General features: G+C 38.0%; 3 protein-coding genes across 7 annotated transcripts in view; 1 reads left to right on the top strand and 2 right to left on the bottom strand.

The window, feature by feature from the left end:
• The window catches only part of LOC127515583 (DNA polymerase nu-like), a 48,106-nt gene extending 46,318 nt beyond the window's left edge, over positions 1-1,788 (bottom strand). Inside the window, exons 1-3 of the mRNA XM_051899407.1 lie at positions 1,726-1,788; positions 1,213-1,320; positions 929-1,021 (exon numbers count right to left, since the gene is read on the bottom strand). Coding sequence (XP_051755367.1) covers positions 929-1,021; positions 1,213-1,320; positions 1,726-1,788 — 264 coding nt within the window. The remainder of the gene's footprint in view (positions 1-928; positions 1,022-1,212; positions 1,321-1,725) is intronic.
• On the bottom strand, positions 1,444-16,790 carry LOC127516243 (HAUS augmin-like complex subunit 3). Of its 5 annotated transcripts, XM_051900675.1 has the most exons (12): positions 16,549-16,681; positions 10,527-10,673; positions 10,233-10,302; positions 9,913-9,984; positions 9,177-9,808; positions 8,690-8,811; positions 7,076-7,600; positions 6,285-6,448; positions 5,175-5,287; positions 4,438-4,583; positions 4,254-4,322; positions 1,444-4,147 (listed from the first exon to the last, which is right to left on the bottom strand). In XM_051900675.1, the coding sequence occupies exons 2-12, from the start codon at positions 10,639-10,641 to the stop codon at positions 4,052-4,054; spliced, it is 2,124 nt and encodes a 707-aa protein (XP_051756635.1). In that variant the 5' UTR covers positions 10,642-10,673; positions 16,549-16,681; the 3' UTR covers positions 1,444-4,051. The 5 variants fall into 5 exon arrangements, with proteins under 5 accessions (XP_051756635.1, XP_051756637.1, XP_051756639.1 ...); XM_051900677.1 differs by lacking the exons at positions 1,444-4,147; positions 4,254-4,322; positions 4,438-4,583; ... (6 more) ...; positions 10,233-10,302; positions 10,527-10,673 and adding exons at positions 10,969-11,541; positions 12,178-12,463; positions 12,560-13,014; positions 13,869-14,884; positions 15,581-15,613 and having other exon boundaries at positions 16,549-16,753; XM_051900679.1 differs by lacking the exons at positions 1,444-4,147; positions 4,254-4,322; positions 4,438-4,583; ... (6 more) ...; positions 10,233-10,302; positions 10,527-10,673 and adding exons at positions 10,969-11,541; positions 12,226-12,463; positions 12,560-13,014; positions 13,869-14,884; positions 15,581-15,615 and having other exon boundaries at positions 16,549-16,746.
• Positions 16,791-16,833: 43 nt separating this feature from the next.
• Positions 16,834-23,084, top strand: ptgr1.1 (prostaglandin reductase 1, tandem duplicate 1). Its single transcript, XM_051900685.1, has 9 exons — positions 16,834-16,963; positions 17,129-17,250; positions 17,321-17,366; positions 17,526-17,585; positions 18,313-18,480; positions 20,127-20,400; positions 20,541-20,646; positions 22,492-22,610; positions 22,726-23,084. The coding sequence occupies exons 2-9, from the start codon at positions 17,145-17,147 to the stop codon at positions 22,834-22,836; spliced, it is 990 nt and encodes a 329-aa protein (XP_051756645.1). The 5' UTR covers positions 16,834-16,963; positions 17,129-17,144; the 3' UTR covers positions 22,837-23,084.
• Positions 23,085-23,170: the final 86 nt, after the last annotated feature.

Here is a 23,170-nt window from a genome sequence, read left to right as displayed (position 1 = left end):
AATTTGATATGCACGGTTAATCATTAAAAATTGCAAACTAAGCATTAAGATTGGTGTGGACAACAATTAAAGGGTTAGTTCACCCAAAAAAGAAATTTCTGTCATTAAGTACCCTCATGTCGTTCCATACCCATAAGACCTTTGTTCATCTTTGGATCACAAATTAAGATATATAAAATCAGAGGGTTTCTGATCCACACAGAGGCAGCAACATCATTGCACCTTTTGACATACAGAAAGGTAGTTAAAACCATGGTTAAAATAGTCAATGTGACTACAGTAGTTCAACCTTAATGTTATGAAGCGACGAGAATACTTTGTGCATAAAAACAAAACAAAAATAACGACTTTATTCAACAATTTGAACTGTTGTCATACGTAGGGAACTCAGTGCAGGCTTCCTTGTTTAAGGTCCTAATGCCGGATCATTATTGGCCGGTTCCTGTGTCAGCATCACATGCATGCGTCGTGCTGCTCACATGTTCAGCTTCAGCCATTACTGAGTTGGCGTTTGGACGTAAACACAGAAGCCTGCACTGAGTTCACTACATATGACAACGGTTCAAATTGTTGAATAAAGTCGTTGTTTTTGCGCACAAAAAGTATTCTCGTCGCTTCATAACATTAAGGTTGAACTTAATGTTCAACCTTAATGTTATGGTTTCAAAAACCTTTCTGGTCGTCAAAAGGTGCAATGACGTTCCTGCCTATGTGCGGATCAGATACCCTCGGATTTCATCAAAAATATCTTAATTTGTGTTCCGAAGATGAACAAAGGTCTTACAGGTGTGGAACGACATGAGGGTGAGTACTTAATGACAGAAATTTCATTTTTGGGTGAACTAACCCTTTAAATATAAACAATAACATCCATGAGACCATCACTCATGTTTATCTGCATATATAAGGACATTAAATGTGTGCTCACAGCTGTTTCTGATGTAGACTGCTGTTGTTTGATTGTTTTGGGAAGCTTCTTATTCCCACAAAGTTCATGTAAACGCAGCTTCTCGAACAGGATCTAAAAAGAGGAGAGGTTTGTAATCCACATTTACACTATACACTTATCTGTCATCAGACCAAAAGTCAGAACAAGATGAACTGATCGTGCACAAGACCTTGTTTCAAAAGCTAGTGACCTACCAAATAGACAACATTTTGGAAAAAAATAAAATACTGTCAGGTTTTGCAAAGCCACTCGAAAACACTGACCAGTCTAAGCTGAGCACTGCTGGACACCAAGAACTTTTGACCTGCAGCCTGGTGAGCCTCCTGCTCTAACTGCTTCAGCTTAGACTGAGAGAGAACACAAGGGAGACCCTAATTAGAAGTGAGAAGCTGTACATTCTGAGACTTTCAAATACAGAAGACACAGTAAAACCCCCACAAAGAATAATCCAGTAGTGTTTTATTTAGCCCTTCCTTTCTTCTGAGAGAACTGGGGAAGGATGGGAGAGATTTAGAAAAACGATAGAAGAGGAGGAAGCGTGAAAAGTGTAAAAGTTTATGAAATTAATATAGACAAAGCACTAGAGAAAACAATATATGTACACTCATGAGAGAGAATGAGAAGATAAGTGATATGAGAGAAGTTTAAGAGAAAGTAATGTTCTACTCATTAATATTAACTATATATAACAGACTCTCCATTCCCCCTCAGGGCAGATAGGCTTGAGAAAATCACTTTTTATAGTTGTTTATAAAATTACAAACACAAACTCTTACCCCCAACATTTCTGAAGTCTTTTTCAAGGTCTCCTTGTCCACATTAATTTTATAGCTCTCCATTGCTAAGAGAGCGAGAACAATGTTAAAGCAGCACCTCAAAATTATTAGCTTCATTGTAAATGCAAAAGACCTCCTGAGGTGAAAATCAAGTTTTTAATGTTGTTTATACAGAGTTTTTAATACGCTTTAAGACAAAGCATGAGCAAACCATCAGTCAACCATTGCTGAGTAAAACTGCAGTGTGCCAAAGACAGTCTCAAAACCGGCGTTTGAAACTGGCCGTTTCCTATTATCACAATCACATAACTAATCACTTTCTATGCTGTTCAAAGCGTTTCTAAGTATGCTGATGTTTAGAAGGCAGCAGTCTGACTCTGAGATGGCAAACAGGAACATGGTTTGTATAACATTAGCAATACATTATTAGCCATTTCATAACATAGTCAAGCCTAAGGCTAATCATATCAATTACAGTGTCTGACGTTGTAATAAACCATGTCCGAGCAATGCATAAAACGCATTACCATTCAGATATATCGACTTGTAGAGAAGACGACCCTGTATAATTCACTGTTCCTCTTCTTCTTCTGAATCAGTTTCTGGTTCAAACATATATTGCTCAATTAAGCCAATATTTCCACTTGCCATTGTGTAGCGTTTACTAGAGATGACTGAGTGGATCAGGTAGTCCGAGCTGGTGTAAATGAGTGGACTAATTTGCATATTAATGTAACAGCATACTAAATGAAGCAAGGGCGTAGAGTTACATTCAAGCTATTTTAAGGCATAAAGAAATTATTTTCACATGAAAAAAAGCTTTTAATATAAAAGTTTAAATATGTCATTTTGATTATCAAAGATAAGTTTTAAGGGATAAAATTATTGACTGCAGGGGTACTTTAAAGCAGTGATATATAGCTTCCTTCTGAAATAGTGTTTCGTTTCAGACAGTGAAATGAAAATTTAAAGATAGAAAGGAAATGAATGCGCTGGACTAAAGGTTTAACTGAACACTGCAAATAAAAAAAATTAAGTAGCTGAAAAATTAGAGAATTAAAGAAGGATTAGTCACAAATTACCTGATTAAATACAAAACTGCATTCAAAAATTCTGTATGACAGGATCTGAAACAGTTGGTCAAATTCAAATATGTGGCAATTTCAAGATTTCACAAAAACATATTTGATTGTGAACACACTGATGAAAAAAAACGTCTGTGACATACAGTAAAAAACAATTTGGAACTGTTTCAAGCATAGGCGTAATTTGCTGGTGGAACAGGTGGGACATGTCCCCACCACTTTTTGAAACATCTTGCGGTACAGATGTATGTAATACAAATTAAACATCTCTAGTTGACTAGCAGAGTTAAATAAGAGTCAATCTGGTGCTTGAATGTGTTGTTTTTATAATCATGCTGAGTGCTTGTTGCCGCTGTTATCAGTGGTAGTGTTTCGTGCACAGACGAGCGCTCCAATCTATCGCTAACCGTTGTGGAGACCCTCTATTCGTTCCGTTGAAATCACAAAATAAAATGCACAGAAACGTGTCCCTGTTCTTGATTTACAATCACTGAACATTGAGAGGAAAAAAAAATTATATAAGTGCGAATTATAATTCAGAACCTCTAGCATGCTTAACAAAAGTTCTACCACCAGACCATTTAAACTCACGAATGCTAATAGCGGATCTATTTATTCACCAACGTGAACAATCTTGGGTCTAACAACATATTGTATTATAGTAGATGTAAGGATGAAACTATCACAATAAACAGGAGTTCTATGTCATTAAATTAAACTCAATGTACTACTGAAATTGATTTCTGGACATCGTAGTCTTATTTTTTTTTCTCTCTCTCTCTCTCACACATACACACACACACTTGTATATGTGGTTTACGGGGACTCTCCATAGACGTAATGGTTTTTATACTGTACAAACTGTACATTCTATCCCCCTACCCCTAAACCTACCCATCACAGGAAACTGTCTACATTTTTTTTTAATTTAAAAAAAAAAACACTGTTTAGTATATTTTTTAAGCCATTTGGTTACGAGGACACAGGAAGTGTCCTCATAAACCATGTTTACGTTGCAATACCCATGTCATTATACACATGTGTCCTCATAATCCATGAATACAAGAACACACACACACACACACACACACACACACACACACTCCTGTCCCACATACTTTTCAAAACAAAGTTACACCACTGTTTTCAAGTAAAAATAGAAAACAAAATCATTACGATTATATCATGAAGTGAATAGATCATGGATATGTAGTATGATGAGATTCTGTAAGCGAAGTCATTCACTTTGTTATCTCTAGAATCTGTTTGCTCAGACCTGCCAGAACTGGAATCATCTTTTGTTCTATGCCAGAATAGAGCTGCCACAGCCCCCGAGTCTACAGAGAAACAGACAGACAGGGGTGGAAAGTTGAGAGAGGATGAGAGACAACTGAGAAATTGTGTACATTATGCTTTATTTAGAAAAGATTCATGATAAATTACCTGAAGCTTGTTTTGTAGTTCCACCATTAGCTTGTGTAGGAGAGCCAAATTTGAGATTGCTTGAGTCACCTGATAAGGAGAGGCACAATGTCACAGTAAAAGTGTCATTTCCAAGTAAAAATTAAAATAAACCTGGCGGGGCCTTTTTTGACCACCATTTATTGAATCAAGTGTGTATCCTGACCTTGGCTTGCCCAAGCACAGGTTGCAGTGTGGGCATAACTGGATGTCTGTAGTGTTTGGAAAGCAGGGTCTGAAAGCAGGAAGCAGAGTCGCCAGGATCTAACAACCACGCAGCAATCTGAGGATCCATGACTTGACACCCCAACACTGCACAGAATCAGATGTCCAAGTTAAAAATCACTTAAATATTACCGATAATACCCTTGTTCCCAAATTCTTTTAAAACATTAGATTTATTAAAAGTCTATATTTAATGGTAATGTCATTTAAACAGTTTCCCACTTTTGTGAATACACAGTGGGGTTCAAAAGTCCATTAGTGAGAGCACTGTTGAAAATATTTCTGTTAAACCCGAAACACACCAAGCTGATGTCAAAGAAATAGTGGCTACGAAAGCTGACTGTGTTGTCACCTCGCGGCGGCTGCGTCTCGGCCAAACTGCTTAAACACACCAAAAGGACTACAGGCTACAGCACGTGCATTCTGTGCCTGCGTGTACGGAAATAACTGTCTATATCAGCAGGTATCAATGGTCTATTTTCACCATTCAAAAAAGGAAACTGAAACTAGGACTGCAGTTATACAAACTGTAAACAAAGCAGCACTTGCTTAACATTTTAAATATAAATCACACAAATCACTTTCTTCATTCCACTCGGCTCATGTTATTATGAAAATATTACATAACATGGTAACTGTTTAAATAGTCAAGAGATAAAGGACATTCATGTATGTCACCTTGTTTCCAGCTCAGGTCTCTGCTAAAGTGTCTCAATGCTGTGCGAAGCAGGTCTTTAGCTTTAAAGCACACAAACGGCTTTGTGCCACACATCATCTGCAGCAGCAGCTCTCTAAGGACAGACAGACAAACAGATACAGAAAAACACACACTCAACACCACCTACTATCTACAGAATCTCTAAATAACATATACGCACAAGTGCTTACCTACACAGAGGCCACATTACACATGTAACAGTATCCCTTTAACCCCTTAAACTCGAAGTGTACTACCGGTGATACAAATCCTTTTAAAAATTTTTGTACTGTACTGTAATATGTCAAAAACATCATACAGCTCATATAGTCATGTGTCATACATCATTTGAAAGGTCTCACAGAATACAATACAACAAGCATAATTGTTCTGGGCTTTGACTGAACTTGAGCGAGTTTTTGTACATGAAGCCCCCCCAGACCCATATGTAAATAATATAAGGATGTGGCATTTATGTCACGTGTTTGCTTGCAACTTCATAAATCATGCTCAGATTGTGGAAAACGTACCATAATCCGTCACTTAGATCTAAAGATAATCCTCATGGAGTTATAACACATAAAACCCCACAGACACACATGTAGGTAAGTAAAAAACAAATGTAGCATTCATGTGGTGTTTTCGCTTGTAACTTTATGAAACATGCACAGATAGTGAAAAATGGCCCTTAATTATTTACAGCAGATTCTCACGATTAAAAAGAGTAGGGGAACTTCCTGAGATATTGCATGTCAAATAAGAAAGATACAGTATGTGAAATTTCCCTTGAGCACATTTTTATTTTTTTGTCTTTTATCAGCAGTTTCTCAGCATGTCCAAATATAACGCAAATTTATTTTCTAAAAATTTAAAAGGTTTTCTCTTAAATGATACCTACTACCATTTTGCGTATGTCACTCAGAAAAAAACAACTCTAAAAATTCCTTCAGGGCTTAAAGGGTTAAAGAAATACTAACAATGAATGCTACTTACCTTCTGTGACAGAAAAAGCAGGGATAGTAAGGAGAGTAGACAAACGCAAACACCTCTCTGTCTCTTTCTCATTTCCTCTCCAAAAAACACCAGCACACCTGGTAAAGGCATCCTGCTTTTGTGTAAAGTCTTGTTGGGCCCAGGCTGGTGTCTGCTCTAGTTTGAGGAACAGCACCCTCTCTGGTGGTCTGTCCTGTAGTCCCTCTGAGTCCAAATCAGTCTTCAGCAAAACCAGCAGGCCACACACTGCAGGGTACAGCTTCTTTAGAAGAGACATTGAACACATCAAGCCATTAATGCTAACATACATTACCACTCGTACAACATTTGAAAGAATTTCAGTGTGCCTTGTATGAGTTGAGTGCATTTTTTTTTCTTTGAATGAAGTCCAAAACTAAGGCTGCATTTATCTGACAAATACAGTGAACAGTAATATTTTGAAATATTACTACAATTAAAAATGATTGACATTATAATTTATTTCTGTGATAGCAAAGCTGAATTTTCAACACCCATTACTCTAGTATTAATATGCTAATTTGGTGCTTAAGAAACATTTCTTATTATTATAAATGTTGAAAACAGTTGTAATGCTTAATTTTTTTGTGGAAACCATGATACATTTTTCAGGATTTGAAAAAGAACAATTATTTGAAATGGAAATGTTTTGTAACATATACCATAACTTTTGATTAATTTAATGCATCCTTGCTGAAATAAAGTAATTACTTTTTTTTTTTTAAATCCCTAAACTTTGCAACAATAGTGTATATTCACCAAAATTTGTAGTACAACCAAAGCTTAATAGTTTACCAACTAAAGCCCACAATCAATGCTTTTCTTCTCCAAACTAATTGATGAATATCATCTAGTGAATCTGTAAACACACCTGTTCTGGGTCCAGTTGTATTGTGCCGTCTTGGTATACCATGGTAACAACTAATGCTTTCGCTTTTCCAACCTCCTCCAACATAAATTCTCTATCCTCTTGTGAGAGACGCCCTGTGTCGCACACCCTGGGATCAGAGATCAGACTAAAAGCCCCTCTAAAGGTTGTTGTGTTTCCATCTTCTTTTCTATCTGTTTCTGAAGACATCTGATAGCTTATTTTGGATCCTGACAGACTTGGATCGGAGGGCTTGAGGTGTTTGAAGTTATTCGGTTTATTGCATCCTTGACTCTTAGATTCTTTCTGGCGTCTGAGGGGATGTCTCTGCCTCTTGACACCAGGCCGTGGAGCTTTTGGTTGTTTTAAGAGCTGCACCGAGCCCTTTACTTTTGCATGTAGGACCGTTGGGTTTCTAAGTGTATTTTTGCACAACTCCTGGGATGAAGTGATCTTAGGAGCTTCCTGTAAGGGTCCAGAGGGTTCCCATTTTCCAATATGCTTTAGAAATGATTTCACCTCACCAGCCTGTATGTGTCAAGAAAACAAATGCAGGTAGAGTTTAAGAAGAGGACATTTGAGTTCACACTCTCTCTTATTCACATGTGAAGGGAATATTTCACAAAAGCAATCCAAATAAAGTCAATTTCATAACACCAAAAAGCTTAAATTGGCAGCAGACAGCCATCCACATGCAACCCTCCATTTCAGTGTGTGGATGTCAGCGCCAGACAAATCAGCTTTAAAAAAGCTTCAAAAAGAGAATGTTCACAGTTCCCAGGCTGTCACTAATAAAGCTCTCTAAAGCAGTTTTCAGGCTGATGCACCCACACTTTTATCGCTGCAAGGACAAGTCTTTGTCTGGTACTTCTCAACCCCTAAACGACCCCTGTTATTCTTTATGTAACAGACATCTGCAGTAAGAGATTTCCATTATTCATTAGTAGGCTGTTTCACCTTGAAAGGAGTAAAAAAAAAACAAACAAACAAAAAAACACTCAGGGTCAAAACATTCTTACATACTAGATAATTGATCCACAGATAATAGCGGCTTTTAACGTTTATGCTATTTATAGAACATCTAGATTTTAGTGTTCTTTGTCTAGACAACTCTGAAAGCAGGTGAGAGAACGCTGTCCTTTGGATTGTATGTGTGTGCATGCTTAGTTCATTGTCAGTACTTGTTCTCTTCATCACTCTGATGCTCTGTACTTCAGAACCCCAGGGGAGTTTTCTGTTTTTTCTTCTCTGTACAAAGGAAACTTACAATATATATTTTGATGCTTTATCTTCATTCCCACAATGTAATGCAGCACTGCTAATGGACCACTCTGAGCCATCTGAGTACAGACAGACCCTCATGCTCACACATTTACACATTAATTAAATTGATCCCTTATAGACCACTTTTTACCAGTGCTACATTTTCTTATCACTTTAGAGTGTAACTTTAAAGTGACAGAATACATCTTAGAAAGGTCAGGACAAAAAAAGGTGAAATAGTGGGGAAAAAAATAAGATCATCCAGAAAACTACACTAAAATGACCTCTCTGATGACATAACACAGCCACAGGTACTGCCTTTTCTCTGCTCTGGAGTGAGTACATGTACATTACCTGAGAGTGGGGCTGGATGCTGTGCTGCACACCACCACTGGTGTGATGTACTGTGGACTCCATCTTTCCAGTTCTCTCTTCAACAGGCATCAGTATTGTATTCTCATCTGGCTGGGGAGAACCTGCATGTACAATAAAAAGAGTGAATAGTCTCTCAGCATTGTCACCGGATGAAATGAATGGAAGCTCATTTCTGTCCAAGCTGACATGTCCTGTGGTGTAATGTGCTATACACCAACTAAAACCATTTTAAACATATATCTGCAAATTATTAATAATTATCTTGATAACACTCTGAAACTGGTTTGACCAAGAACTGGTTAACAAGACCAATTTGTTTGCGGATCAGACATTTTCAGCCTAGTTAAAGCAGGAACACTGGAAGAATATCTTACTTGTGAAATCATGTGACATAAGGCAGGACTGCAATACAAAGAATATGTAATGTATTTGTATTGTCTAGTAGCCCATCAAGCACTGCACTTACCAGTTCTGCTCTTGGTAATATCTTGTCTTTCAGAGTCGCTGTCTTCTTTCTCCCTTTCCGAGTCCAGTATTTCACCTGACCTAACAGGTGTGTCTTGCACACGTTCAAGGAGAGAGATGCTCCCACATCTTTTGGCATGTGCACAACTTTCCACTGGAGCTGACAATTCAGAGTTTCTACTATCTTGCCAGCAATGGCTGGTCTCCAGATCCTTATATTTAGATGTTGGTTTCTCTGCATTAGATATAAAAGTATTATGCTGCACTTGTATGAACACAGCTTTGGCAGCTCTGGCCTCTTTTGAGGTTTCCTCACAAACAGAATCACCGTTATCTTTCTCTGTCAACCCTGATTGACAGCTCCAAAATTGGTTTATCTGTCCATTCTTACTCTGATTGTCCACAATATTAATCCTTTTGCACTCTTCTTCGGATGCTGGATGACAGTTGTTAGTAAGCAACGTAAGCTGGCTAAAGCTGATCTTCTTCACTGGGGGAGCCTCATGTTGATTGCAACATACTGGGCCTTTTCCAGTGGGGCTTGCTGGTTGAATCCACTTCCTCTTACCGAAGGTCAGTTTATGGATCTCTGCTTCTGTCATAACGTCTGGTCTAATCTGAAGGCTCTCCACGCTAGTAAAGTGGAACAAGCATAAACCGTTTTCTCCCTGTGCTACCAGTATATGAAGGACATTCATATATTTATGATATCACATATCACATAGTAGAGTGCAAACCTCTCATTACTGGTCACATCCCTTAGCTTGAAGTGGTTTGAATCTTCTGCCAGATTATTTAAGTCCAAGTCTCTAAAGAGAGATAGAACACATGAATCAGAAGATGACATGATCAGAGAATAAATACTATCAACGTAAATTTGTTCAAAACAAAGACATAATCAGCAGTTTAAAAGTTTTATAGTAAGTTTTATAGTTAAAGTTTACAGTTTAAATAAGTTTTAAAAGTCAAATTAATTATTTTATTTGTAGTTATGAAAATAAAGAAATTACTGTTGGCTCAATATGTACAGAACGTTTCTAAAACACATATTACTCACCCGTACAACTCTTGATTTCTGTCATCTCTGCCTTGATGCTGAGACAGTCTGAACCCTCTAGAAGTCAAGGCTGTAATTTTGAATGATTTAACAGATTCCCTCAGACAGAAAAATATTTAACTCATTTTTAAAATTTGTATGTGAAGCAAGTCATTCTTTCTAAGGCATCAAGCTTAGCATAAAAATTAGAACTTGCCAGTTGAGTGTGAACAAAACCAATAACATTCAACTTCCTAATGGCCATAACAAGCCTCAAGTTAATAATATTGTTAGAATGTTCTGTTTCTAACTCACTAGCTCCGTTTCTTTCTCCCCTATGCGCATACTGGACCCGAAGGGCTGCTATGATGCTCTGTGCAGCTGCGGAGAGAGGAGCTGTGCTCAGATTGCAGCAGAGGTAGCTCTCCATCTCATTTCCTGCTCTTCTAGTCTGTCTTAACCCTGTAGATACATATGCAGAAAAATAGCAGTGTGATCTAAGAGGTGCTGGATTGAAATCTGACAGTAAAGGGATCAAATATGCACAAGCAACACTGCTGTCATACTCTTCCACTCTAGGAGTGGAAATCCATTGTTCCAATGTCTGTCAGTCAACTCAGATCTATCAAAAGATAATACACATAGTCGGCTGTTGTTTTTCTGGTGGTCTTTTAATGAGATGAAAATCTTAAATGCGTTGAAGCAAAAAACCAAATCGCATTGAAACACGCACACACAAAAATATTTGCTCAAACACTGAAATTACAAATGATGTTTATTCACAAAGATAGAACTGTTAAACACCAAAAATATATAAGCACCATGATTTATACAAAGTGGGGCACATTTGTAAAAGTACAAATGCAAATTAATGTGAAACTGTAAGCACTGAACACAAATTTGACATAACTAAAGAACATTAACTTTTAGCAGATAGCAGAAATAAAGAATAATACATGAGAATATAAGATCTATGGAGCTCCACAACGTAGAAGCAACAATGGTCCATGTCCTAATCTGCATTTAACATTAATTTCTCAGTCATCCATATTTTTTATTTTTGCAGCAGGGACCTCTGTATATGTTGGCTGGTGTAGACAAAGGAGATCTGATTCTACATAAGCCCTGCTCGAGCCTCTATATCTCTCACTGCCCTACTGAGCAGTCTTGGGTCCAGATGGAAATAAACATACAGTTCCCTCTCTCTCCTCAGGGAGGCACTGCGTTCAAGTCTCCCTCGTTTGGCCTTCAAGTCCCCAACTATGTCCTGAAGAAGTGTGTACAAGGTCTTCTGCTTGACCTCCAGCTCATCTAGAACAATTGTGAGCTCCTAAACAGAGAGAGTTGGTTGGAACAAGTCAGACGGAGAGGGTTTAAACTCCTAATGAACACTGATTACTTTCTGTGCATGCAAGGATTTAATTCACTGCTAATAAGGTAATCTTTTAAATTAAATTTCCTTCTCATTTTAATTTTGTATTAAAATGAGAAGTTAAGAGGAGAAATCATGCCAGCTTCCATGACTATTTTCATTGCCAATCTAGGTTCAAATATAAAAATGATAAAACAACTAAAGTTTAAGATCCATTTTTTTAATTAAAACTCTAAAAGTGATTCTGGACTAACTTTGTTAAAAAGCTTTTCAAGGGTGTCAGCAGAACAGAACTGTTCTCAGAGGACTAGAACAATCACAGTCAAATAAAATGTGTTTCACAGACACAGACAGTGAGGTGTTGCAGTGACAGGAAAGAAAGCAGAAGCCATTGACAATTTTAAAGTCTTAAAACAGCAACAAAACAAAATTACTGTGCAGAAAAATCCACCACCAAACAATGATGAGAGGTGCATGCGTTTTACAAGCCATGAATACTGACAAATAAATCTGCTCACGTTTCTTGGGATTCACAACGAATGATGTAGAAAATGGCGGCGAGGTTGAGAAAAAAGAAAGAAAAGAAAGACATACCTGTGCATGAGGGCAGAGCTCCAGTGCAGGTGTGGCTGTAGCACATACCTGCGGCCTCAGGAGAGGCTGCACAATGTCAGAGTACGCCACTTGGTCGAGCGCATCTCGGTCATGTTCTAACCGAGCTCCAGTAAAGGCTTGCTCTCGTCTGGCCCCATCCAAAGCCTCTTGTACAGTGACCAGATGCTCCTGTAGGTTGGAGGCTGCTGTTTCCAGCCTACCGTAGGTTTGGAATGGATCCTCTCTTTCCGTGGAGGCCTTACCCATCTCAAGCATCTGCAGCAACCTGAAGGATGAACACAGCATATAATCTTACAAACTCAACCTGCAATACACAGTACAAAACTGTAAATTAAACCTCTCGCCACTTATGGTGGGCTACCTGCTAAAGGCTGTGTCCTTAGAGCTCATGATCTGCTGTTTAGCATTAGGACCAAGGTAGGGGACTTGGGTCAAGTGAGGTTGTGTCAAAGTGTTTTCTCTTTGAGTAGCAGCTTCTGCTGCCTCCTGTAGCCTCTTCACTATTTCATCAAGCTGCTCCATCACCCTCTTCCCCCTAAGGAGCTCTGCATCCTGGGCCAGACGCACAAGTTCGAAGAAGGTCTTCTGACGGAGAAGCTGGTCGCGAACTTCGCTTTGTCTGGAGGTGTAGTAATTTTGCCTGGCTACTTGAAGAGCGAGGTCACCACGCACCACGGGGATGTTAAGGAGGCGGGCACAGTCTCGTAATGCGGAGCGGACTGGGTCTAACATAAGAGACTGAATTTCAGACTGAATTGAGAGGATCTCAGAGCGTAGATCAGGCTCAAGCCTGCTCACCTGTGAGCAGCACAGAGACTACGAGAGGGAGAAAATGAGAAACATTTATAGGTATACTCAATCCAAGGGACACAAATGTATCATTAAACGTCACATGCACAAGTTTCTTCTCCTAGCACAGTGTGTTTATCTACAGCCAAATTTGCTTGAGCATGTTACAATAGCGGTTAAAATGTTGTTTCACACATCTACAAAATGGATGTCAGCTATGATCTAAATATAATTACGAATTATTTAACTAAATTTTTAAATTTAGTAAAATGAATGTACTACTTTCAAAAGATTGAGGTTGGTAAGATTTTTTTACGTCTTTGAAAGAAGTCTTCTTATGCATCAAGGATGCATTCATTTGACCAAAAATATAGTAAAAACGGTAATATTGCAAAATATTACAACTTAAAATAAAATTTTTCTATTGAAATATATATTATTCCTGTTATTGCAAATCTGAATTTTCAGCATCACTACTCCAGTCTCCGGTGTCACATAATCTGGTCCTCAAAAAAATTATTATTTACAATGTTGAAAACAGTTGTGCTACTTAATATTTTTATTGAAACCATGATTAATTTTTTTCAGGATACTTTTATGAATAGAAAGTTCAAAAGAACAGCATTTATTTAAAACAGAAATCTTTTGTAATATTATGAATGTATCTACTGTCACAATTGAATGCGTCCTTGCTGAAAAGCTTCAATTTCTTAAAAGTAAAAAAAATAAAATAAATAAATTTACTGACCCCAAACTTTCACATAGTGTATATGTACAGTCTTTGCTTCTGGTCAACTTTACTAGTCTTGAAAAATGAATGACCGAAGGAAATACATAGCTGCCATAAAAAAAAAGTATCAACATAAGTAAAATGTTTTTACCTCTGTGCTGCTGTTCATTCGCTGGATGAGCCACTCTTTTGCTGCCTTGTCACCATGCTCCTCTGCCCTCTCTTTCACCAGCTGGTACTGGGCCACTATATATGCCCACTGCAGTCGTGCCATCTCTTTCTTCCTGAGCTCCACTAGTCCCTCATCCTCTTCTTCCTCATTCTCACTGCAACAGCTCAGATTTGTCAGCTGCCAGCGATTTAATGTGGAGGTCTCCATCATGTCTGAGATGCCCTGAAAGAACTGACGCTGAGTGTAGGCAGCCAGCACTTTGGTGAATTGCTCTTGTTGCTGGAGGAATGGCTCTAGAGACAACTGAGAGAGGAGTACTGGGATCCCTGGTTGAGGAACTAAAGGTGGAGCTGCTCCATCCGTACTCCTTAGGCTGGTTTGGAAAAAGCCAGCCAGTTTGATGGTCTCCTTTGACAAGTTCTCTACTGCTGAGTTGGTGTATGCATTTTCAGCTGCCAAGGCAGAGTTGGCATCTTTTACCACATTGCCACCTTCCTGCAGCAGTGCTTGGGATGCAGAGGTGTTTGCACCCCAGTTGGTAGCTAGCATCTGCAGCTTGTTGAGTCTCCGTTGTTTTAGCTGCTTTTCCTTGCGGAGAGCTTGAAGTTCTGTCTCAAGGTCCTCAATTGTTACATTTCCCTCACCACCCAGCACAGAACAGCCCTGTAACCCTACACCTCCATCCACAGGCAAACAGGTTTTAAGCAACTCCGCTAGTGTTGCCTCATCCAAGATAGGCTTCCCGGTCTTCTGGAGTGCCTTGTACGCTTGCAATTCTTCTGGCGTTAGAACATTGCTGCGGTTCAGGCGGTTGCAGACGACACGTAAAAGGTGCAGGTTATCTGGTGCGGTGTCAAATAACCAGTCAAACTCAGAACCTTTCAGCATAGATGCCCGTGGGTAACCCAAACGTGACAATGCCTCAACGAACTGAGCCCCATCCAGCATGTCTGCTTATGCGAACTTGGCTCACACTTCAGAGATATTCAGTTATCCTAAGGCAGATAGTCAAAGGACATTATTGCAAGCCTGACTTATTATATGCATACACAAAAGGAGGCCCAACTCAGTGTTCCTCCTTGGCAAAATTCAATTCAACCATCAGTTTTCACACTTTCGTGTAAAAAAAAAAAAAAAAAAAAAAAAAAAGGGGGTCAACACACTGTAAATTAAAGATTTATTGTACACTTTAGTTAGAGTCATTGAATAAAATGTGAGTTTTCACAAGTGTGCCAAAATCATTAAGCTTGCGCTGCACTGACTGACAGCTTCTGTGGTTATAAAGGGAGAGCGTGGTGCTCGTTTTCTGTGTAATTCATTCACAAGAAAAGTTATTGTTTTTCCTTTTGTGAGTACTTCATACTTCACCTTGACAAAATGTATTTTTAAACTTAGTGATTTTATAATGTTTAACATTTATTCAAAAGCGAAACTGAGTGAAAAACTAGCTATTACAGAAAATGGCTAATATGAGCCAATAAATGGTCCTCTGCTGCCATCTGTTGGTTATAGTGGTAATTAATGTCTTTTTTATTTTTAAATAAAAGTGATTTCTATCAAATGTTGGATTTCCTACATCTTGAAACATTCAGTTGTACAAATGGGGACAATCTCAGAAGGATGAACAAAAAAAAACCTACCCATACTTGAAATGAGCAGTTTTTACCAGTATTTGAGAGAGATGTACAAACCTTTTCACTCGGCCACAAGGATCAGTTGGAGTCCTCTAGAACAGATGATGCATTATCATGTTTACTGCTATTACCTTGTCAATTTATAATATAAGTGTCATGTTTGCAGTTGTGCCACCCCAACGTTCAAATTGCTGGACAAAAGCTTTTCAATTATCTCAACAGCTTTATTTATAAAATTTGTTTATGAAAGGTTTCAAACATAAAATGATGCCATAGCCTTTAGTTTTTAACTTTTTTATTATTATTAAGACACTATTTTGTATAGTTTTCTCGTCTGTTCATTTGTTTGGACAGTTGCACCACTTAACATTTTGGGGATTTAAGATAACAAAATAAAATATGTATTATTTAAATGTACTACAGTAAATTCAAACTGAGTAGGTTTTATAGAATAAAGTGATATATGTCATGAATTTATCAAATTATTTTAAAAGGAAATAATACACTTGGACACAAAAATATGCACGTCATGTCATTGACCCATAAACAGTTAACGTTATACATCGTTGTGGTGATTTAGCCTGATATGCTCTGTGAAAAACAGATTTGGAAAAAGCAGTTTCCACAAAACGCCTGTGACCAACACACTAACTGGTATCAAAACACACTTATAAAGATGAATATATATTTAAATTATAATACTCCTCAGGAAAGAAAAAAAAAACTAACTGTACAAGACCCATCAACAATCTGTCACTTAACCAGAAGTTTCAGACACGACTCGGTCATTATACCTCAAAGACAGCTAAAGTTGCTTTAGCTTTAACGTCAGAATAACAGATTAATACAATATTTTGAATTTCAAGAGCCGTTAAAAACGAGCTATCTGTTCAACGTTTGTATCAAGATAATTTACCTCGCTTGCAGATTAGCTGAGTACAACCGTACAAAATACATTTGCCACAATTCAGTTAAAACCGACTTTGACATGTATGTCACAAATCAGTATTTAAAAATATCCTTACCTCGAAAAACAGCACCGTTTTGATGTATTACAGTCTGTTTCGCGTGTTACTTCCGAATTACCCGCGCTTGCTTTCGTCACATGACGTGGGGGTGGGGTGGTTTCTTGAATTATATTATTTCAAAAGCTTATTTATAGCCACAGAAGTTGGAATAAAATTATAATGCAGCGTAAAACTGTATAAAAATGTATAGACTTGGAATTACTGGAAAAAAATCAGAAGCCTCTTCATTGAAAATGATTGACAAAGCTAGTCGGCCAATCAGATAAATACAAAATGTCACCTGATCGAGATTCAGCCAAGAATGTAGCAGTGTGTGGGCTGTGGGATGGCCTTAAACAAGATCTCTACTATGTGCGCAACACCAGCGAGTGCAATAGAAGTATAGAAAGTTTCGTGTACATAGCATTAAAGGGTATGTAGGAGAGACTTTTCTTTATAGCTAATGTGATGTGTGAGCAAATCAACTGCGTTTCGTGGAACACAATCTGTTGTTTTGCAAATTAACGTTACAATACTTTCTTTTTAGTTTGCATGTGTTAACTTATGTATGTAAAGTTATTTTCGTTTACTTTTACAGTACCCAACAAAGAGCCATGGCTCAAGCCAAAAGCTGGGTTCTGAAGCAGCACTTTGAGGGCTTTCCCAAAGACTCCGACTTTGAGCTTAAACTAGAGCAGCTCTCTGAGCCCAGAGATGGAGGTTTGTGCTCTTTAAAATTCATATTATATTTTCCATATTTGTTCTACTGAATACCATTCTTGTTCTTCAGAGGTTCTTTTGGAGGCACTGTTCCTTAGTGTGGACCCTTACATGAGGTGAGTAAGAAAGTGTAATAAGTGCACTAATATTTGCATTTAAGAGCCTGATGACATGCAGTAAAGTCATACTGATCCTCCTTTTTTGATTTGTGTAAAAATGGCATTCATTTTCATTTTCCTTTAAATATGCAATTTTATCTTTTTAATTTCTTCTAGACCATACAGTCGTGTTCGAATGCAAGAAGGAGACGTGATGATCGGAACTCAAGTTGCCAAGTAAGAGAAAGTGAAAAATATCTTTCATCAAGAATTCAAGATTACAAAATAAACCATGATTATTAAGTCAGTGTGAAATGGAAACTTCCCAACCGTATGGTTATCATTTGAAAAGAAATGCATTTACCATCACTGACTGTTAGTTAGTTAAATAGTTGGATCAAGATGTCAAGATGTTAAAAAGTAGTGACTGTTTAAAGTTTAAACTGTGCATCCTTCAAGAGACCAGTTAAAACCAGTTTATGTTTATACAGTGTTTCTTTCAAACGGGACAATGCCTCTCCTTTTTAAAGTCACAGAATCAAAATGGACAATTCTTATTTTTTATGAAATATTGCGATGTTCATTTTAAATGATTTATCTGTGCACATCATTATTTTTTTTTTAATTCATGTGCCCTTGTAATCTTTAATCAAAGTAACTTCCCCTCTGTCTTCCAATGACATCAGGACAACCTATCTCTCACATTAGACTGCAGCAATAGCAAACCACTAAGATCCAGTCAGCTCCTGATAGATAAAATCAAGTCCCACCCTACTTTTTCTTTTTTCTTTTTTCTTGTTCATCCAGTTTTTTCACTTGGTTATATGTCACAATAGGGAAAAAAAGATTATCACAGAGTTGGTGGTTTATAAACCACTTTCAAATAAAAAAGAATCTTTACTTACTTAACCTGATCATTTAATTTGCCAATCAATGTCTCTTCTTTCTTCAATTTTGACTATAGGGTGATTAAAAGTAATAATCTTTCATTTCCTGTGGGCTGCCATGTGGTTGGTCAATGTGGTTGGAGAACACATACTGTGTCAGATGGGAGTGATCTCACCAAAATCTTGGATGACTGGCCTCAAGATGTCCCCCTCTCCCATGCCATCGGAGCCATTGGCATGCCAGGGTAAAACCCACTGCTTCTTTCAAACTCACAATTGTTTGTTTTCCAAATGGTCTTGTAAAGGTAGGTCAAAGGTTTAATCCACTGTGATATACTAGTCATTATCTGATGTTTCATTTGAGCACATTACGCAACAAACATTTGTTGCCAACATAATTTGGTTAGTGTGATTTGTTTTGGATCACTTTTAAACATGTTCTCAGAAGTGTTTTTGGTCGATAGCAAATGGATTGTGTTTATTTCTGACTGTTAACAAAAAGAAAGCATAACTTAAACAGGAGGCATTCGACAATGCAGGATGTCAGATTTTCAACCAGAAAAAAAATTAACTATAAAATCCTGTTCAAACCAAGGGTGATAATAACTATAACTATATATAAGGGATAATGTCCATCCCTGTTATTGCAGAATAAACCCAGACAGGGTGATCAGGACGTGAAGCGAAGTGGTTTATTCTCAATAAAAGGCTTTTTTCTGCGATAGCAACTGGCTGGATGTACATTATCCTGCTTATTACACGGCTACTTGCCACATAAGTAAATAATTATACATGAAATATTGATCTGAGTCTAAATATTTTATTAGCTCTTTAAACACGAAGCTTCTGCAGAGAAAGAAGTTGCTAGCAAGAGGCAAGTTTAAACTAGACAGACATTTAACTGTGAGAAGGGTATAGGTGCAGCCTGGAAATCTCCAAATAGGGGTGGGAACTCCAAAATGGGCTGGGAGCTCCAAAATAGGGCATGGCTTCCTCCCATAGACAGACCGGCACATGACACGCATGTTTGAATTGCATGCGCAAACTCCACCCCACAGCCGATTCTAAAGATTTTATTGGTTATGTCAATCACAGTGCTGATTTCCTACAATGCTATGCTACAACAAATTCTAACCCCTAACCCTACCCTACATCCTAATCTTAACCAGTGAAATTGACCGCAAGGCAGAGTTTGCGCTGAATAGCGTGCTAAAGAAAATGGCAGTTAATAAGCCAAGCTGTCCGTAACTATTTTATTAGCTCACCAAATGCAAAACTTCTACGAGAAAAACCCATTCCTAGCAAGCCTAAAGTGCTGGCTTCAGTGTTCAGTTACCCGGATGAACCTGTGTTATCAGATTTTACCGGTTGTTATCAGGGGATAACATACTGCTGGATGGCGCGATTGACCAGTCAGAATCAAGTGTTCCACAGTGCCACGTAATAAAAAGTTTTAATAATTGTTCTCATTCTATAAGAATAGGGAAGTCCACACCACAACTATAATGATAACGACATAGAGGAACAATATTTTAAGAATCACTTTAAGATTTTTTGCAATTTTTTTTTTTTTTAGTTGATGAAGGATAGAAACATTGACAGCCAATCAGAACTTATCCAATGTCAAAATGCTCAAGCATTTAAAGCAGCAGACTTTACCGCAGCGCACGCTTATAAAAACCAGAATGTTATTGTGTGCTTTTGTGGTTGCTAATATAGTTATCGTTATAGTTATCATTACTGGTCTGAATGGACCTTAATTCTGATGCAATCCTGTTTCAACTTATTTACAAATTGTACTTGATCTTCTTTTATTTGAGGCACCACATAGAAATCAAATTGTATATGATAAAATGATACACGAATGATAATAAATAACTGTGCGCCACAGGCTGACTGCACTCTACGGTTTGGAGGAGGTCTGTGCCATCAAATCAGGAGAAACCTTACTGGTGAATGCAGCCGCAGGGGCGGTGGGCTCTGTAGCCGGTCAAATTGCCAAACTTAAAGGCTGCAAGGTTGTGGGTTCCGCAGGAAGTGATAACAAGGTGGCATACCTGAAGGAGCTGGGCTTTGACCAGGCCTTTAACTATAAGACTGTCTCCTCACTGGAGGAAGCACTGAAGAAAGCTTCACCTGAAGGATACGACTGCTACTTTGAGAATGTAAGAACTGACTGATACTAGCAGGTTAACACATTTTCTGATACTAACACTCAAATAAAAAAACCTTTTGGTGGACCTTTTTCATTTTAAAAAGACAACTTTGTAATCTTGTTTATTCATTGATTTGGTTTGGTTTCTAGGTGGGTGGCCCTTTTTCGAGTGTTGCTATTCCGCAGATGAAGGCTTTTGGGCGTATTGCTGTTTGTGGAGGAATATCACTCTACAATGATACCACCCCACAAACAGGTTTCTGTCTCTTTGGCCCGGTTTCACAGACAGGGCTTAGCCTAAGCCAAGATTAGGTCTTAGTTCAATTAGGATATTTAAGTAGCTTTTATAAATGTACACTAGAAACAACACTACTGGTGTTGTAATGGCAGTGACATATTTTAAGATATGTCCGTACAAGTTTCTTTCAGTTAAAACAGCTCAAACATGCATTTTAGTCTAGGACTAGCTTAAGCCTTGTCTTTGAAACCTGGGGTTAATGTGTTTGATTCTCATGGTGCTGTTAACCTGTCCGAAATCGCCCCCTATTGACTTAAAGGGATAGTTCACCCAAAAATGAAAATTTGCTGTTAATTTACTTGCCCTCAGGCCATCCAAAATGTAGGTGACTTTTTTGCTTCAGTAGAACAGTAAAGACAATTTTTAGCTGAAACCATGGTCCTCGTGATTCATATAATGGACATCAATGGGTGCCGTCACTTTGAGATTCAAAATAAACATTTGCAGACAAAACAAAATTAATACCCGCGGCTCCTGACGATACATTGAAGTCTTAAGAAGCTAAACGATCGATCTATGCAAGAAACTGAACATTATTTCCAACATTTTTACCTCTAATTCACAGCCTTGGCAGACGGTCCTGAACGTGTTCACGACAGTCTGGAGCACGAGCTTCCTGTCGCATAATAATGTATGCACGGGAGTGACCTCACACATGAGCTTGTGCTGTTTGTGTACTACAGAGAGGGAGGGCGCGTGTTCACCAGCAGTACGAACGTCAAAAGCTGTTTAAAAGTACCGGTCATCACAATGGCTGATGATTTCGATGTAACTCTAGACAACGTGACTGTCATGAACGCGGTCAGGACCGTTTGCCAAGGCTGTGTATAATGTTATAATGTAACATTAATGTTCAGTTTATTGCATAGACCGATCGTTTTGCTTCTTAAGACCACAATGTATCGTCACTGAACCTCAAAGTGATGGCACTCATTGACTTCCATTTATATGAATCACTGAGGACCACGGTTTCAGCTAAAAATCTTCTTTACTGTTCTACTGAAGCAAAAAGGTCACCTTCATCTTGGCCTGAAGGTGAGTAAATTAACAGCAAATTTTTATTTTTGGGTAAACTAGGGCTCTATTTGAGAGGACAGCCATTTGTAGTGGTGTCTGAAACCATAGTGGACGTTATAGAGTGCACTCATTCAATCCCATAATGCATTGCAATAACAAATGCACAACTGATGTAAACTCAACGCCCAGAGAATAACCATAATGCACTGTGAGGGTTGTGCCGAATGAATTCCTGCGTCTCTCCAGAAGATGGCCCTAGTTAATCAGGTTAATTATCCATCCATTTTCCAAATCCCTGGTCCAATGTGGGTACAGCGTAATATCATACAGGTATAAATTCCTTTTTAATTAATTATTAAATTGTTTAAGGCGTATACATGCTAGTTTTATGTTTGAGTTCAAGATAATTCTTTTCATTATTACTGGAGCTGCCAGGTTGCTAAGTTTCAAATGATTATTAAACAGCAAGCAGAAACTATGCAAAAGCGGCACCCCTTCCAGTGCACTCTGTGTCTGAATTCACTTGTTTTTGTTCACTCCTTCAAGTGGACTATATTAGTGGAGTAATGTAGGGAATAGTGAATGAGGGTATTCGAACACCGATTTCGAACACCGTTCAGGAGAGGGTGCTTTGAATGACCTTTACACTATAGAGTCAATATCTCAGTGTGAATCATGCAAAACATGTATAGTCACCATTATTGAAGCATAAAATTAGACATGAAGAATTGGGTAGACAGACTCTTGTTCATTTACAGCTGTGATAATGTGTATGTCTTTTTTTAGGTCCTTATCCACACATGCACATGATTTTTAAGCAGCTGAAAATGGAAGGTTTCTTGGTGAGCAGGTGGGAACATAAAAATGAGGAGTCTCTAAAGCGAATGTTGACCTGGATGCAAGAGGTAAATCAGAATGTTTGGTTAATACTATAAAATCTAAATATGTCTAATACTACCTTTTATCTGAATATTCATACATGGATAATGATGCAGTTTCTCTTGATTTGGTGGTTTACAGGGAAAACTGAAGTGTAAGGAACATGTCACTGTTGGGTTTGAAAACATGCCCGCTGCTTTTATGGGGATGCTCCAGGGGGAAAACATTGGGAAGGCTGTCATTAAAGTCTGATGTCAAGTGTTTCAGTGGTTTACTCATATTACAACGTTATTTTTGGCATAGATTTTGCATTAATAATGTTGTGTCCTTTAATTTGGTTTACAAGTAAAGTTGATTTTTGTAAATGAGTGTCACATTTTCCTCCTCCGCTAGGACAAATATGCACAAAGCAGAAATAAAATGGTTTTTTTTTTTTCCTAATATAAGCATATAAAAGATTTTTATGCCAAAATTAAAATATATGTCTATTAACTCTTAAATGACTGTGGCTCAGAATTATTCAGCATTTCTAAATGCTGTCATAAAAAGAAAAACCAAATATGCCGAGTCATGAACAGCATATAAA

This window comes from Ctenopharyngodon idella, chromosome 7 (assembly GCF_019924925.1).
Source record: "Ctenopharyngodon idella isolate HZGC_01 chromosome 7, HZGC01, whole genome shotgun sequence".
Classification (NCBI taxonomy): domain Eukaryota; kingdom Metazoa; phylum Chordata; class Actinopteri; order Cypriniformes; family Xenocyprididae; genus Ctenopharyngodon; species Ctenopharyngodon idella.
Note: the sequence above shows the minus strand (reverse complement) of the source record. Positions and strands in the feature narration are given on the sequence as shown.